Here is a 15375-nt window from a genome sequence, read left to right on the forward strand (position 1 = left end):
CTCCTCGTTCTCCGATTCTCCCGCTTCCATAAGTAACCGCCGAAATGACCCTTTCCGCCACCATCACCGGCGCCGGCGCTACGTATTCTGGCAAATATATGATTAGATCTCGTCGCATCATCTTTTTCCCCCAATGGCCGTCCGATCCTACGGGTTTTTTTTTTTTTTTTTTTTTTGATCAGATCCTGCGGGTTTTTTTCGAATTGAGATTTTCTCATCTTAAAGAAGAGAGAAAATGCAAAATTTATTTTCCCCTTTATTAAGGCATAGAGTCCTCATTCAATACGCCGGACGGCTGGAGTCAAATAAGGAATGCAGAGTTGTTACCCACTCGAACACTGCCACTTCGAGTTTGGGCCCAATTCAAACTAGGGTTTCAATTGCGAGCGGCTACAAAAAAAAAAAAAAAAAACATTCAACGCCGCCGTCACCACGCCATTACTCGTCGGAGCTTTGTTCTTTGCTTCACGATGCAGTTCGGAGCTTGTTCTAGGGTTTTGAACAGCATCCAAGTATCCTACTTACGACCAAGTGACCTCTCTGGCCGTCTACTCTTCCAGATCTTCACTTCGGAATCACGCTGCTTTTCCTAGCAGAAATTTTTTGTTGCTGAGCGACTGTAGAAAATTCCAGCGGCGGTTCCTTCGAAAGAGAGGTCATCTTCTGTAATTTTAATATCATGTGGCGTATTTATTATACATCGTTTCAGTTGTTGCCGAATTGTGTTTACTTATTTGGTAGCAAGGGATTTATCTCACTTTTTATGGAACTTAGAGTGTCCGGGTCAGCTTACACGTACGGCCCTCGACTAATATCATGTATGTATTCATGATTATTGGAGTGGCATATGTAGGGTTTCATGTTTGTAGGAGACTGTTGTACATTTGTAATGTTTATGCTTCGTTAAAAAGCGAACTTGCCACCAGCTAATTGCTATTTCTCCACTTATTCCCTAATCTCCTGACACTTGCATCTTAATTCCAAGTAGCAGAACGTAACATTGACAATGAGAGAGAAACAAATCTAGGGCTCTTGAAAATAAATACATGCCTGAATCACATCTGGTAATCGTCCAGGAAGTCCTTGTGCAGCTATATTTTCTCTACCATTCTCTTCCTGTTTCTCTGGTGTTGGTACATTTCTTTGACACAGTGCCAAATGTTTGGATTGCTGACATTCCTTTCAAATTTTTTTTTTTGGTAATCAAAATATTTGTTAGAGAACAGACATTACAAAGACCACGAAGGGCATACCTCCAAATTACTAGGGGACCTAACAACAAAGTACATTTTACGTACAACCGTACAAGTTGTTACTGAAAGGGGAATTTCCCAAGAATGCAAAGAACAAGGATATGATAGGTGAAGCTTTTAGACAAGATAATTGATTTGATCCTTACATGAACCTAACTTTGTGAACCACATTTGAAGTTGGCCTTCGAGTACCGTAAAAAATTATGTAGTTCCTTTCCTGGCAGATATAATTTTTTTTCGCACTGTGAAGAAAATTTTCATTTATCATAAGGACAAATAAATGAAACAGTACCATAAGAAAAGAAAAGCATTGAGAGAGCCTTGGAAAGTGCACGATACTCTCCTAGTACAGCTACTCCCTAATTCTTAACCTAGCTCTCAGCGTTTCAAAGATTTTTTGTTGGAAAAGAAAAAAACAACTGTAGTTAGCAAAAAGTTTGACTACACTAAACACCCAAAAGCTTGAACCACCCAAAAAACAAACGCATTCATAATAACCCTAAAATTTGTATGGCGCATCTGCCCCAGCAGTGGACGTCTTGAAACGCCTTTAGTTCCTCACACGAGTTCCCATCCGCCCCTTAATAGCAGTAGAAGAACTGGCAGATATAATATACCATGGCTGCCCAAGCTATTTTCTTTATAATGTTGTGGAAGGACTTCCCAATCAATTCTCCAGTAGGCCAACTGACTTCATGATTATGCCAGGAATGTTGAGGCTTAGAATGCCACACAAAGAGAGAGAACTTGCTGCCAAAGTGATCTTGAAAAGCGGCAGCCAAGAAAAGATGGGAAAGGCATTCATTATCAATCTGGCATAGAAGGCAAGTAGGAGAGATTTGAAACCCCTAACTTTTGATTTTATCCTTAATTCTCAGACTGCATTTGATTGCCAACCAAAGAATAAAGCAATGCCTTGGAATAGATTTAGGGAACTTAACTAAGTGATGCCAGTGCCCTGTAGGCGAAGAAGTGCTTATGATAATTCCATTCTCCAGCTACTTTATATAAGGAAGAGGGAGAGACTGTCCATTTGATTTGATCAGGCATATTGCTTTGATTGAAAGTGGGAGAAGAGAGGGTGGAAAGGGTTTAGTCCATTCGTTGTTGAAAATGACACAACTACACAAGAGACTTTAGCATTAGTTGGAAGACCATTATTCTATGACCAAAACAGGTACTGACATCCATTTCATTGTGTGTTTTTTATCATTTGTCTATTTTTGCAGATAAAAAGGATATCTGGAGAATTTTCTCAATAGTTTGAGCTCTGAAATTTAACAGCTGTCAACTCTTGAATATTTATTCTTCTGTGCTACAACACAGAACAAATAACGTTCAAAATTTCAGCCATCAAGCAGGTCAATAATGCTAGTGAGATTGGATCCTCAAGAATGCCCCATAAAGATAATCTAAATGATTTTGAAGAACGTGAGGGAATTTGAGGAATGCTAATGGTGGTCTGTCCCAATTAAGCACAAAGTTGCCTATTTCTCGTTTGGAGGGAGAATTCTCTTTTTTAGGCAACAAAAGTCAACATACTGTAGATTTGAGGTAAGTTGGTAAAAGTCCTGGTAAACGGAAGGATCTTCCTTGTAGTAAAAATTTTAGTGGGCAAGTTTGATAGGGTGAGACTTTCTCTTTGGCACTAAATGTCTTCTCTTTGTTATTTGCAGCATGACCTATCTGATTCAACTGTCATGAGGAGTATAGGTGAAGTAGTAAGATATTCTCTTCTAGCGCATAGAAGTGCCTTACAGGAATAGCAACGCTGGAGGTAAATAGTTGAATTTGGCCATCATTATGCTCCTTATAGGATCATAGATACTAATTGCTACTCACCTTGGCTACGGTAGAGAGGCAATGACAGTTATCTGTTTATTAGTTTGTTTTTAAAGTTGGCATATGGGAAATGCTAACCCTTGCCCACGCGTAAAAAGTGCATAGAAAAATGTGGTATGGGAATAGAATTATGTAGGAAGTGTATGGGGAATATGGCAATGTCTTTCTTTTTTGCATCATTCACCTATTAACCACTGCCTATTGGTCGTGATTAGCATGACCCCCTTAGATATACAACGTCAGCCATCAATCTGATATTAGGGGTATGATGAAGTTAGTGGTTGCTTATTTTCTCTTATTAGGAAGCATTCACTATGACTTTTGCCATTGTCTTTTCTTACTATATTGTCTATTATTCTGCTTCGGAGGAGCAGAATGGTAGCTTTGGGGCATATAATTGTGATTGAACTATTTTTAGCATAGGTTAATGAAGCTGCTAGGGATGAGGACTTGAGTGAGTCTTGGTTTGTGGTTGCAGATGCCTCTACAGATGGTATACCTTTCTCCTTTCTCCCAGTTTACATATTGTTTTTTAAGACAAATAAGTTTTAATAGGTTTCAAAATAAGATTTTATAGGTTTCAAGAAATAATACTGATAGCGGTTAGCTGGGTTTTTCGGTAAACTTGCTGGCAGCATTCGTTTGAAATTAGGCTATTCTAAAATTGTACTTTTGAGGTTGATGTTCATCTTATCTATCATCAGGTCTAATGGAAATGAATTGCCTATATGTCCCATGCTGGTAATTTTCCTCCATGCAGAAGAAGCTAAGGGCCTGTCGAACCATTATGCCACAGAAACCAATATCCATGTACTCATAAGTATCGACACTTAACAAGTATCGCAAAGTAAATTACGAATGCGTAGGTTTAATTTCTCAAAGATCTACTCATCATGTTTGTCTTTGAGCTTCTCTGTTAGATAAAAGTAGTTCTTGACTTTTTAGCATCCAATACGATAACTTCAAATGTGGTCTCCATAACTGTATATTTGTATAGGTTTTTTCAATATACATTGTTTTTAAACTAGGTGATGGCATTGGAGAGTTGAGAAAATAAAGTGGTCAAAAGTTGGCCAAAAAACCATTACCGAAGAGGCTGGCGGTTCTAGTTGTTAAGTTTATTAAGGAGTAATTCGTACTTGAATCCTGGTTGCTTATGACTTGGGACATTATGTGTGTTATTGCTCTTATTTTGAGTCTGTTCTAGTCGTTAAGTTTATTTGTAAAAACTCAAAAAGATTTTGCTTCGTTATTTGGTCTTAAAAGCAAGAGAAGATAGGGAAACAAGTTTTTTTGTAAAGCAGCTCATCTGGAAGATCTATTGAGATGTAGTAGATGTTTGAAGGGACCCTCCCTCCAAATAAAAAATGTGGCCACCAATCCCCCACTTGTCTGTCTCTACTTTGTTACCAAATGCCAATTAGATAGTGACAAATGCCCTTTCTCTCTCCCAAAGTGACACTGGTACCTGAGATATCAATTGTTACGCCAAAATATCCAAATGGAGAAGCGTCATATTTGTGGTGTGGAGCATAAAGGAGAGGAGAGTTATGCATCTCCGATTGAGGGTACTGGAATACGTTGATTCTATACAGTGGTCAGTGGAGTACTTTGTGATATATATATATATATCCAAGGGTTGAAAACAGCCTTACAATGAATGCTTCTTCAACTTGGCAGGTATCAATTCTCCATTCTTGCAACGCTTATCCATCGGAAGCATATCTAGATTTGGCTTCTCCCTATGTTGGGCTGAAACAAGCTAGATAATGTGAAGCAGATTTTAGCACCAACAAAACTTTCGAACATGGCTTGATTTTATTATGTGGTTCGGAATTGCCTACAGTTGCGATAGCAAATTTTACGGTACTACTATTTTTGAGGAGATTACTATTTCACGCAACCCGTGTAAACACAAATTCACTTGTGGTTTCTCTGTGATAATCTAGTATAACAGATAGGTTACACAGCTAGTTATAGATAGTGAGGTTCTGCAGCTAGCATTCTTCTGCTTGAGGAAGAGAATATTATATTACTCTACGGAGGCTCTCCGTCTACGAAAGCGAGATCCCTCAAGTTCTCACTATTGGGGCTAATCCAATCTCCAGAATATGAGCCAAATCTTCAAGAGATATGCTCCATTTTTTCTCCGTGAAGTCTAATCTTTAACAAATTTAACATCAAAATTCATTCCGACGTTTTCCACTTTCGTGAAATGTTAAGAGTGGCAATGCCAATATATTACTACTACATAGGTCGAGTACAGGGCTTTCTCTATCGGAGTCCAGACAGGCTTAGATTGCTTATTTCATTCCATCTCTGCTCCTGGGAACAAATGAAGGATGGCATCCCAAAATTACTGTAAGATCGAGCTGCAAAACGTCAACTTACAAATACTGTAGTACAATTTTTTTTTTTTTAAATCCAACCTTTTTCAACAAGTTACAAGACATCAATCAATTCGTTCAATTTACGAAAAAAAAATTTGCATTTATTTTACGAATCGGACAATCTTTATCGGAACGGAGGGAGCATGGATTTTACCTTTTTTTTTTTTTTTGATAGGCATGAGTTTTACCAATTAGGTCCAATATTTTTAAGATTAATAATTCCATAAAATCACTAATATGACTTTGTCAAAGCCAATAATCAAATGACTCGTCAATATTCTAAATCGAAGTCATTAAAGCACAAGTTTGATCAAACTTTGTTGCTTCACAAAAATATTTACATGGCCTTACGTGATCAGGGGGTGTTAGAATAGTTGTCTCATATTGCTTTTGGAACTTCTCTATTCATAAATATAGAATTTGGAACTTCTCTACTCATTGCCAATTAATTTTAAATTTGAGTTGGATATATATAAAATTTTCACGCCAGCGAAGAGACGTGATACATGGTTCGATAATTGAAACTTTTTTTTAATAACAGCGATAATTGAAAATGGAACTAATAAGTCATTTTCACGCATCTACCTTTTCTTGATAAAGTAAGCACCACCACTCAAATAAACAAATATCTCCATTATGAACAAGCTAGCTAGCAAACGAAATAAAGTTTTTGGAATTTAGTCAATTTATTAGAGCAAGAGTAATAATGATGGAAACAAAGGCAAGAACTTTTGAAGAAATTGGAGAGTTATTTTCCGACTAGTGTTGTGAAGAAAAATAGAAATGATTTGCAAAAAGCTTTCTCTTCGTAAATAAATAAAACGAAAAGTCAAAAACAGTTTAGCCTGGTAGTCTTGGCCTAGGACTTAGAGATTTAATCTGTCTCAGATTCAATTCCTCTTATCAGCGACTCTTGAGGCTATTTTACCTTCATGCGTAAGCATGTGAAATAGTTGTGAAAGAGATCGTAGGAAATAGTCCAAGGTGTGCATAAACTGACCTGGGACATCTTGCATTACCAAAAATAAAAATAAACAAATTAAAAAAAGGAAATAAACTAGTAAGGTAAGGAGCATGTACACCAAGCAATAGCTAAAATACCTACTCAACATTACACTTTTTCACTTTTCCTATTTAAATCTCTCTCAACCTCACATCGATCCTCTCGATTATCATCCCTATCTTTATAAAATACTATATAAATATTATTCAATTGAAGTATACCTATTTTCTCTCTCTCTGCCATAGGTGATTAATTTTTGAGAGAGAGCAAATACTCTTTCTGTCACCGAATTTTTGAGATTGTTTATATATTAAAAAAATTAAGTGCTTCAATTTTTATTCTGTTTGAACCGGTTCGAAAATTTATTATTTAAATCATATTATTCTAAAGGGGTCATAATTTAATTTTGACTCTAAGACTTTCATAATTAAGTATCTGTTCTACAGGGTCTCCAATTAAAGCCCTAGAGACAACAATGAGTTATGATCCTTTAGGATAAAATGATCAAAAAAAATAAAATATTCGCATCGGTTCAAACAAATTGAAAATTTGAGCACTTAATCTTTTTTCATATATTAGAAAATATGGTGAAAAAATTAGGTGCTCCAATTTTCAATCCATTTGAACCGATGCGAATATCTTATTATTCTAATCAAATTATTCTGCAGGGTCGTAATTTAATTTAATTTTTAGGACTTTTATAATCAAGTATATGTTCTACAGGGTCTCTAATGAAAGCTCTAAAAACAAAAATTAATTATGATCATTTAAGATAAAATAATCAAAAAAATAAAATTTTCGCACCGGTTCAAATGGATTAAAAATTGAAGTGCTTAATTTTGTAAACATAATTTAATATATAATAAACCGTCTTCCTGTTATAATAATAATAATGAGAGAGAATATTAAACAATTAAAATAATGGATTCCGAGTGAATAGTACCTCGGTATTTATACCGAAGTTTGAGAACAAAGGGAAAATAGATTTGCTTTTGCCGAATCTGCTGCAGGTTGCATTTTTTGTTTTGGTTAGCTAAAGTAGCTATGATGTGCATTTTGCCGAACCTGATGTACATGCTCTTTACCAGTTAAAAGGTAAAAATGCTAGTAAACAGTGCATTTTTTTATTTTACCTACTTATATCTCCTTCAACACTACATCAATACTCTCTATTTTACCTATTATTTATTAGAATACTAATTCTTTTTGGAGAGAAAAAGAGTGATAGGGAGGAGACTCAGGAGAGAGAAAAGAAACAATATTTTAATGGATTCATTGTGAATAATGGTTCAGTACATTTAAATAACATTTTCCGTAAAGGCAAACTAGCTTCTTCTTTGTCGAAGCTGGTGCGGGCTAGTTTTGGTGTCTTAATTAGCTAAAATGGCTTCAAAGGCTTGTCTAGCTATGCTAATAAACTTGCTCTAAGCTCCGCCAAAAAAATGATTTCCGGACCTAGTTAATGAGCGACTGAGGTGGGCAAGAATCAAGATACTTCTTTTCCAAATAAAAAAAATTCTACAAATGAATAAAAACTTTTACTTTCACTTGTTTGTAGATTGTTTTATTTCGGTATGTTCTTCCACAATAAGCGACGAAGTTCATTCTATGCTCCAAACACAAGAAGCAGGAATCGAAATCCTCTCATGATAGTAGTGTGATTCTCATTTAACGTAAAATGATATCCAAAATAGTCCGATTCACCAATCTGAGTCATTTATTTTATTGACTTCAGTATGATTATTGTGCTTGCCAACACTCAAGTTGATTGTTTATAATTGAACATTAATTAGAGTGTTGTGTTCATTACTCTTGTAACTATTACTACTATTATGTTTCGAGATGGATCATAGGTTTGGTCAACATAATTTATTGCATGAATCTAAAAAACACATGAAATTTTAAGAATAAAAAAAAAAAAGGCTCAAATCATCAGATACTCGTCCTATTTTGCGTCGAAATCGCACAAGAAATCACAGCGCACGTTTGATTTTTTTTTTTTTTTTTTTGATTAGCCACGTGTGATGATGTTGATACGTACTCGCCCGATAACTTACACGTAATCCCCCATCGCAGCAATTCAACATCCTCCTCTGCACCGTACCTTGCCCCGGCCCGATCATCGGCCACAGAGCTCTCACTATGGGACCCAAACTCAAAAACCCGTTACTCACACGCAATTACCATAACATCTGCCTAATTTGAGCATTTACGTAGAAAATACTGTAACAAATTTGCCTAAACTACTTAACTTTTCTGAGGCTGCGCGCCACTCCAACTCCAACTCCAACTCCAACCACCTCTCTTTCTCTCTCTCTCTCTCTCTCTCTCTCTCTCTCTCTCTCTCTGTTTTCTTTTGATTCGCTGTAGGGTCCGTACACATATACGTACATTTTCTGGTATAACGTATAAGTAAGTCGCTGATTCCATAATTAGGTAGGCTGATTCACTGAATCTCATTTGACTTTTCCAACTTGGGAAATTTCGTTACTGCTACTTTTCTCCTCTCTGTCTCTCTCTCCCCCAGCCCCTTGGACTTAGTATAAGAGGAAGGGAGAGAGGGAAGAAGCTGGAGGTGATACGCATACTTGAGGGGGAGGAGGAGACCACATCGCTCTTGGCAGCAGCAGAAGAGCAAATGGCGTCGTCCACAAGGGAACGACACGAGGACGATTCAGCCCCACGGAAGCTCTATTCTGAACAACAGTTAGTCGTTGAAATTCCCGAAACCGCTCACCAGATCAGCCATGGTCTCTCTCTCTCTCTCTCTCTCTCTCTCTCTCTCTCTCTCTCTCTCTCTCTCCATTTTAGATTTTTTTTTTTTTTTTGAGCTGCTCTCCATTTTTGTTTGATTTTCATTTTTGTCGCTGGAACTGTCTGCGCACACGTGTATGAAATACTAGAAGGGTTTGTTTGGAGATTTTCTATGTGTATTTGCGGGTGAGATGTTTTTTGTGTTTTCTGTACTCCGAGAAATGGTTCTCTTAGGAAATGGAGTGGTTAATTGCGAAAACTAGTACTCCTATTTTACTAACAAAAAACTATTGCTTCGACCGGGTAAGAAAAGTACTTGGTTAATTAGATTGTTTTGACTCAGAAAAGTTAATTTTATGCGCGGAATTTAAGTTCTGTTTGGCTGTTCATAACTGACAGTGCCAAGTGGTCTATGTTGTGCTATTGTGTGCACAATATTGTTTTGCTCTGATGTCTGATGGATTCTTTGAATGTATGAACTTATGAAGCAGTACCTGAATTGGACGATGCTTCACACTCGGTAGGCATGTGGTATGTGTTTCAACAATTAAGGTGGAAACTCACCTTGACCATGCATAAAACCCTCTTACCATACTGGAATACCGCGACACCTTATTGCTTTGTCATTGACAAATTAGATTTATCTGTTACTTCACATACTGGTACCCGATCTCACACCGGTCCATTTAACATCAGCTTTGTTTCCTGAATTTCAAAGGGAAGTCAGTATACAGTCCAGTTGATAGTTTGCGTTTGCCACTCATTGTTATTCGTAGTTTTTCTGTATGACTGTATCACGGCTCTTGACACTCACTCCTACCTCTTCCAAAAAATGAGGGAAAGATTCCTCCATTTATGAGTATCTTCATATCATTTGGCTTCATCATAGTTACTTTCCTTGATCTTTATAATTATAGCAGTTTCTATCTTTTGGAAATTTTGTAGATTCATGGTTTCAAGTGGGTTTTGTGCTCACTACTGGTATCAACAGTTCTTATGTATTGGGGTATTCCGGGACAACCATGGTTCCTCTGGGATGGATAGCAGGCATAGTTGGGTTTATCATAGCCACCGTAATCTCTCTGTACGCAAATTCTCTCATTGCTAAGCTCCATGAATTTGGAGGGAAAAGACACATCAGATACAGAGACCTTGCCGGTTTCATATATGGTATGATTTATGAGCCATCAAAACAAAGATGGGGCAAATAGAAAGAAATATTAGCTCTAATCTTGAAACTCCAAATTGTAGCTTTCATTTTATTGTCACTTTTGCTGTCACAGGTCGAAAAGCTTACTCACTCACATGGGCATTGCAGTATGTGAATCTCTTCATGATTAACACTGGATATATCATTTTGGCTGGTCAGGCTTTAAAGGTAACTTTCAGTCTATGAGTTCGAACAAATGGTTGTTTTTTCTTGCCACCAGGATCATCTGTGGATGATCTGTTCCTAAAGTATGTGTGGGTAGACTTATTGAAAAAATTTCTACATTCATCAATTGTAGACTGGTTGTGCAGGCTGTCTATGTTCTTTTTAGGGATGACGATGCCATGAAGCTTCCGTACTTCATTGCAATATCTGGGATTGTATGCGCCATGTTTGCCATTGGGATACCCCATTTGTCAGCTTTAAGGATTTGGCTGGGATTTTCGACTTTATTTAGTCTTGTGTATATTGTCATAGCAATTGCATTATCGGTTCGAGATGGTAAGATTTCCTTCTGTTTAGTAATCATCTACTAACAATTTGATTCATGGGAGAGTTCAGTCCTAGTGCATGTACTTAGTAGTTAACTTTAGCAAATCCTTTGCTGTATAACAAAAAATAACATTTAGTAGTCTGTTACTTCTTTCTCTTATATCTTTCTACTTGGATTTGGAATGAGAAGTTAAACATTCGATGTTTTCTATGCAATGATCTTCTTCAGGTGTCGAATTTCAATTATGTCTAACATGTTACAGGAATTGAAGCTCCCACAAGGGACTATAGCATCCCAGGAACAACGACGAGCAAGATTTTTACTACTATTGGTGCTGCTGCAAATCTGGTTTTTGCATTCAATACAGGAATGCTTCCAGAGATACAGGTAGGCCATCGATCCATGATTTTGAAAGATGTATGCTCTGTGTCACTTTTTACGTTCACAACGATTATTCATTATTCTATCCATTTTTATTAAATTGTATGAATAGTTTATATGTTGCTGATTTGTTTCCTCTCCCTTTTCTGCAAGTATCAGTGTGATATTCAGTATACGGTCGTAGGACTTCTGGCAAACATTATCTCTGTGCTTTCTAGGATTGTGTTGATCACCTAGAAATGCTTGGGATACCTTATTGAGTTCTGGCTGCAGAATATGTCAACTAACAAGCAATGATCATGTTTTTTCATTGTATAAATCAAGATCTTCATTTTGAAATTTCATTGGAACGCAATACTAAATTACTTTACTAATTATTTAACGTCTCTATTCTGGATTCCTAGCATCTAAATCTCTGCTTTCGCCCGTCCCTGGACAGAGGTTTCAAAGCTATTAGCCTATCTCAAAACTAGAAGTAGAAATCAAAGCTAAGTAGAATTTCTCTTCTGCATTCATATGATACTATTATCAAGAATCATGTTAGTCAATTTTTTGGTGACAGGCAACCGTAAGACAACCTGTTGTGGAGAACATGATGAAAGCACTCTACTTTCAGTTCAGCGTAGGAGTTCTGCCATTGTATGCTGTTACTTTCGTAGGTTACTGGGCTTACGGATCCCAAACCTCAACTTACTTGCTCAACAGCGTTAACGGTCCAGTTTGGGTGAAGACAGTTGCCAGCATTGCTTCTTTCTTGCAAACTGTTATTGCTCTACATGTATGTCCTTTCCTTTCAACTCCTTTTTTTTCCTTCACCTTTTCACAGTGACCAATGCTCAAGCATAATAAAGATCAGCTTTCTGGTCTGGTTTTGTATTTTCTGCTGATGCTAATATTCTAGAAGCAATAGGATTTATCTTTCACACGTGGCTTACGCACCAAATGTTGCCTGGCCGATTTTGTCTTGTTTTTGCCCATTTAGTTTGGAAGGATGTAGGAAGGGTATAAATAATTAGGGACTTTCTTCAGCATGATCCCTTGACCCTCGTCGAACCAAGGTAAATGAAGTTGATTTCTTTCACATACATTGAGGATACCCCACTTACACTTCTCTATACCAATTCCCATGATATTAAAGCAGTTTCTTTTGCATAATTGGAGCTTCTTTTAGTTTTTTGATGCTTTTTGTCTATTACACTCATTGCTCATAGCCTTCTTTTAGTTTTTTGACTCGCTACAATTTTTTCCCTTCACAACTACAGCACTAACTTCAAAATCTGCTATTCCCAGATATTCGCAAGCCCAATGTACGAATACTTGGACACAAGGTACAGCATCAAAGGAAGTCCACTGGCATTTCAAAACTTGTCATTCAGAATTATGGTGAGAGGTGGTTACCTAGCTATAAACACCTTTGTGGCAGCACTATTGCCGTTCCTGGGAGACTTCATGAGCCTTACCGGGGCTGTCAGCACATTCCCCCTCACTTTTGTACTTGCAAACCACATGTACCTGGTGGCTAAGGAGAACAAGTTGACTAATCTGCAGAAATCTTGGCATTGGCTCAATGTCTGCTTCTTTGGCTGCATGTCCCTAGCAGCAGCTGTTGCTGCCTTGAGACTCATTGCAGTTGACTCCAAAACTTACAATCTCTTTGCAGATATATGACGAAAACTTTTATGTTTCTTCATATATACCTGTTAGAATGTGTCCTCATTTTCTCCTCATTGTATTTAAAAAGAAATTACAGGCTTTTGTTTCAGTGTAAGAATAAGAATTAAAGCTTTCAGCAAAGCATGATAGTCACAAATATATTGGCCTATTCACCATTTGTCTCTTCTCATAAAGTCGAGCTTTGTCTTAAAATCTACGATCACAGACATTTTATTCCAAGTAAGATGCATCAAAGACTGAAATGAAGTCAATGAACTAAAATCATGAATAGTGAGTTGAAATGGCACACAAGTTAATCTACAATATAAAATCATTGTCAAACCGATTTCAAAACCACTTCTGTCGGCGAAGGAGTTTCCATAAAGAACTCTGTTGTAATCTTTTACTAATTGCTTCTCCCCTTGGAAAAGAAAAACCTCTGCATGTTCAGACGAATCCCTACCATTCAACCATCTGAAAAAAGAAGAAGAAGAAACCAATTAACCACCATTTCAACTCATATAACATGAGCAATAATAGTTTAGAAAACAACAAGGAAGAACCAGCTAATGCGAGAACCATGAGCATGGCTGTTGTGAGGGAGACAGACATAATAGAGAAAGAGAAATTTGACTGGAAATTCAGCATTTTCCTACTACAACAGGTAGAAGAGCAAAGAGAAATCGTATATTCCATCAACCATCTAAGGAAAAATACGGGCAACACATTTAATGGGAAACAGGACAATTCCCCTTCCACATTCATAGATTAGCAGCATTAGCTGATCAAGAATTTCAAAGACAGGTCTTCATTGATCAAGTTCAAGAGTTCAGCTAGGAAATAATGTACTGCTCTGCATCCAGATAAAACTCACCAAGAGTAGTTATTTTGGTTGTCAGACAATGTCATACCAAACATCACCCAGATACCAGCTTCACAACAATGACGACAACATTGGCAACCATAAGAAGAATTCTCATGTACTGGACTGCATAAATAAGACCGATCAGCTGTCCCTTCATTGAATTTCTTCTGACTCCCGAGAATTCCTGGAAGCTCCACCGTCTAGGCACAAGGAAGCGCTCCTCGTTCAATATTGCCAGTGCATTAGCGAGTAGCAAACAACCTTCTAGTAGCGTCCAAATACCCATTTCCTGCATCATGGACATTAGCTGATCACTTCCTACAAACTTTCAGGTGTATTCAAATAAAAGTCGTTTCTCCGAGTTCACCCTACTTCATATGCAGAGCTCAATATAAGAGAACAGGTCAAGCATCAAGCATGTAACGTTATAGAAGAATTTTTGAATGTTTCTCCTGGTGCTTATCATAGAGTTGTACCATTTGAAGACGAATTCTCTATGTGATCTGATCTCCATTGCTAGTAGGTGCTCTTCACAGGTGAGATGGTATCCTTGGATGATGGTTTACTAGAAGCTAGATTTAATCCCCCACTTACACCAAAACCCAATATCAGCATTTACTCTCTCTCTCTCTCTCTCTCTCTCTCTCTCTCTCTCTCTCTCTCTCTCTCTCTCTCTCTCTCTCTCTCTTCGAATGTTTCTCCCGGTGCATATCATAGAGTTGCACCATTTGAAGACAAATTCTCTATGCGATCTGCAAAACCCAACTCTCTCTCTCTCTCTCTCTCTCTCTCTCTCTCTCTCTCTCTCTGAATGGATTGTTATTTCATGAGAAGCATATGCATTCCTGAGCAAAGTAGCTTTACTCTTTGCCAAAATTTGTAGAAACCTTCAGTTCCATGATATTCAGACTATTGATCCAGCAGGTGTTATTTAGCTTCACTAAATCGATTATCAAAATCAACATCCATATACACCCCAAAACACAACCTGAGACTTTAATCAGACGGTCAAATCCGAAACTGTTTTGGGGAAAGTTAAAGAAGTAAAACAGGTCATCATAATTATAGATCAAAAGCAATATACACAGACGCATAAGTATACAAGCCCTATTAAAATAAAACGGTAATAGGAGAAGGAAACAGTATTAGACGGTGAAACTCACCGGACTGGAGTCGCCGTGAACGAATCTCAGGTGATCTGAAGGCTCACCAGATTGGAAAGGAACCGACCACTCGACGAGTCTGGGCTGGGTTCAGGCTCTGTTCCGCTTTCGTTTTAAACCTAATTTTTTTAGAAGAAGATAATTTTAAGTTTAAATATAATAAAAATAAAAAATAATATTTTAAATTTTTTTACACCGTTTAAAAGATCTCAATGAGATCAATTATATAATATCTATATTGATAAAAAAATTATTTATGTAAACACATTTTTAATTTAAATTTACTTTCTTTTTTTAAAATTTTTGTTTTTCTAAAAAATGGAACACCCTCAGTGGGTTGGGTTCTTGACTGACAGAGTCTCGGACCA

General features: G+C 37.2%; 2 protein-coding genes and 1 long non-coding RNA gene across 4 annotated transcripts; 2 read left to right on the top strand and 1 right to left on the bottom strand.

Moving 5' to 3' along the window:
* The first annotated feature begins 149 nt into the window (after positions 1-149).
* Positions 150-3793, top strand: LOC131320490 (uncharacterized). 2 transcript variants are annotated; one of them, XR_009198280.1, is made up of 3 exons: positions 150-2430; positions 2604-3030; positions 3519-3793. It is a non-coding gene; the product is annotated as an uncharacterized LOC131320490 (long non-coding RNA). The 2 variants fall into 2 exon arrangements; XR_009198281.1 differs by having other exon boundaries at positions 150-655; positions 2218-3030.
* Positions 3794-8764: 4971 nt separating this feature from the next.
* On the top strand, positions 8765-13157 carry LOC131320484 (proline transporter 2-like). Its single transcript, XM_058351202.1, has 7 exons — positions 8765-9238; positions 10188-10412; positions 10526-10620; positions 10764-10953; positions 11208-11332; positions 11889-12104; positions 12617-13157. Exons 1-7 carry the CDS (start codon positions 9127-9129, stop codon positions 12992-12994), a joined length of 1341 nt encoding a protein of 446 aa, XP_058207185.1. The 5' UTR covers positions 8765-9126; the 3' UTR covers positions 12995-13157.
* LOC131320488 (uncharacterized) lies at positions 13127-15375 on the bottom strand. Its single transcript, XM_058351207.1, has 4 exons — positions 15358-15375; positions 15008-15104; positions 13854-14133; positions 13127-13453 (listed from the first exon to the last, which is right to left on the bottom strand). Exon 3 carries the CDS (start codon positions 14128-14130, stop codon positions 13897-13899), a length of 234 nt encoding a protein of 77 aa, XP_058207190.1. The 5' UTR covers positions 14131-14133; positions 15008-15104; positions 15358-15375; the 3' UTR covers positions 13127-13453; positions 13854-13896.

This window comes from Rhododendron vialii, chromosome 3a, assembly GCF_030253575.1.
Source record: "Rhododendron vialii isolate Sample 1 chromosome 3a, ASM3025357v1".
Taxonomy (NCBI): Eukaryota; Viridiplantae; Streptophyta; class Magnoliopsida; order Ericales; family Ericaceae; genus Rhododendron; species Rhododendron vialii.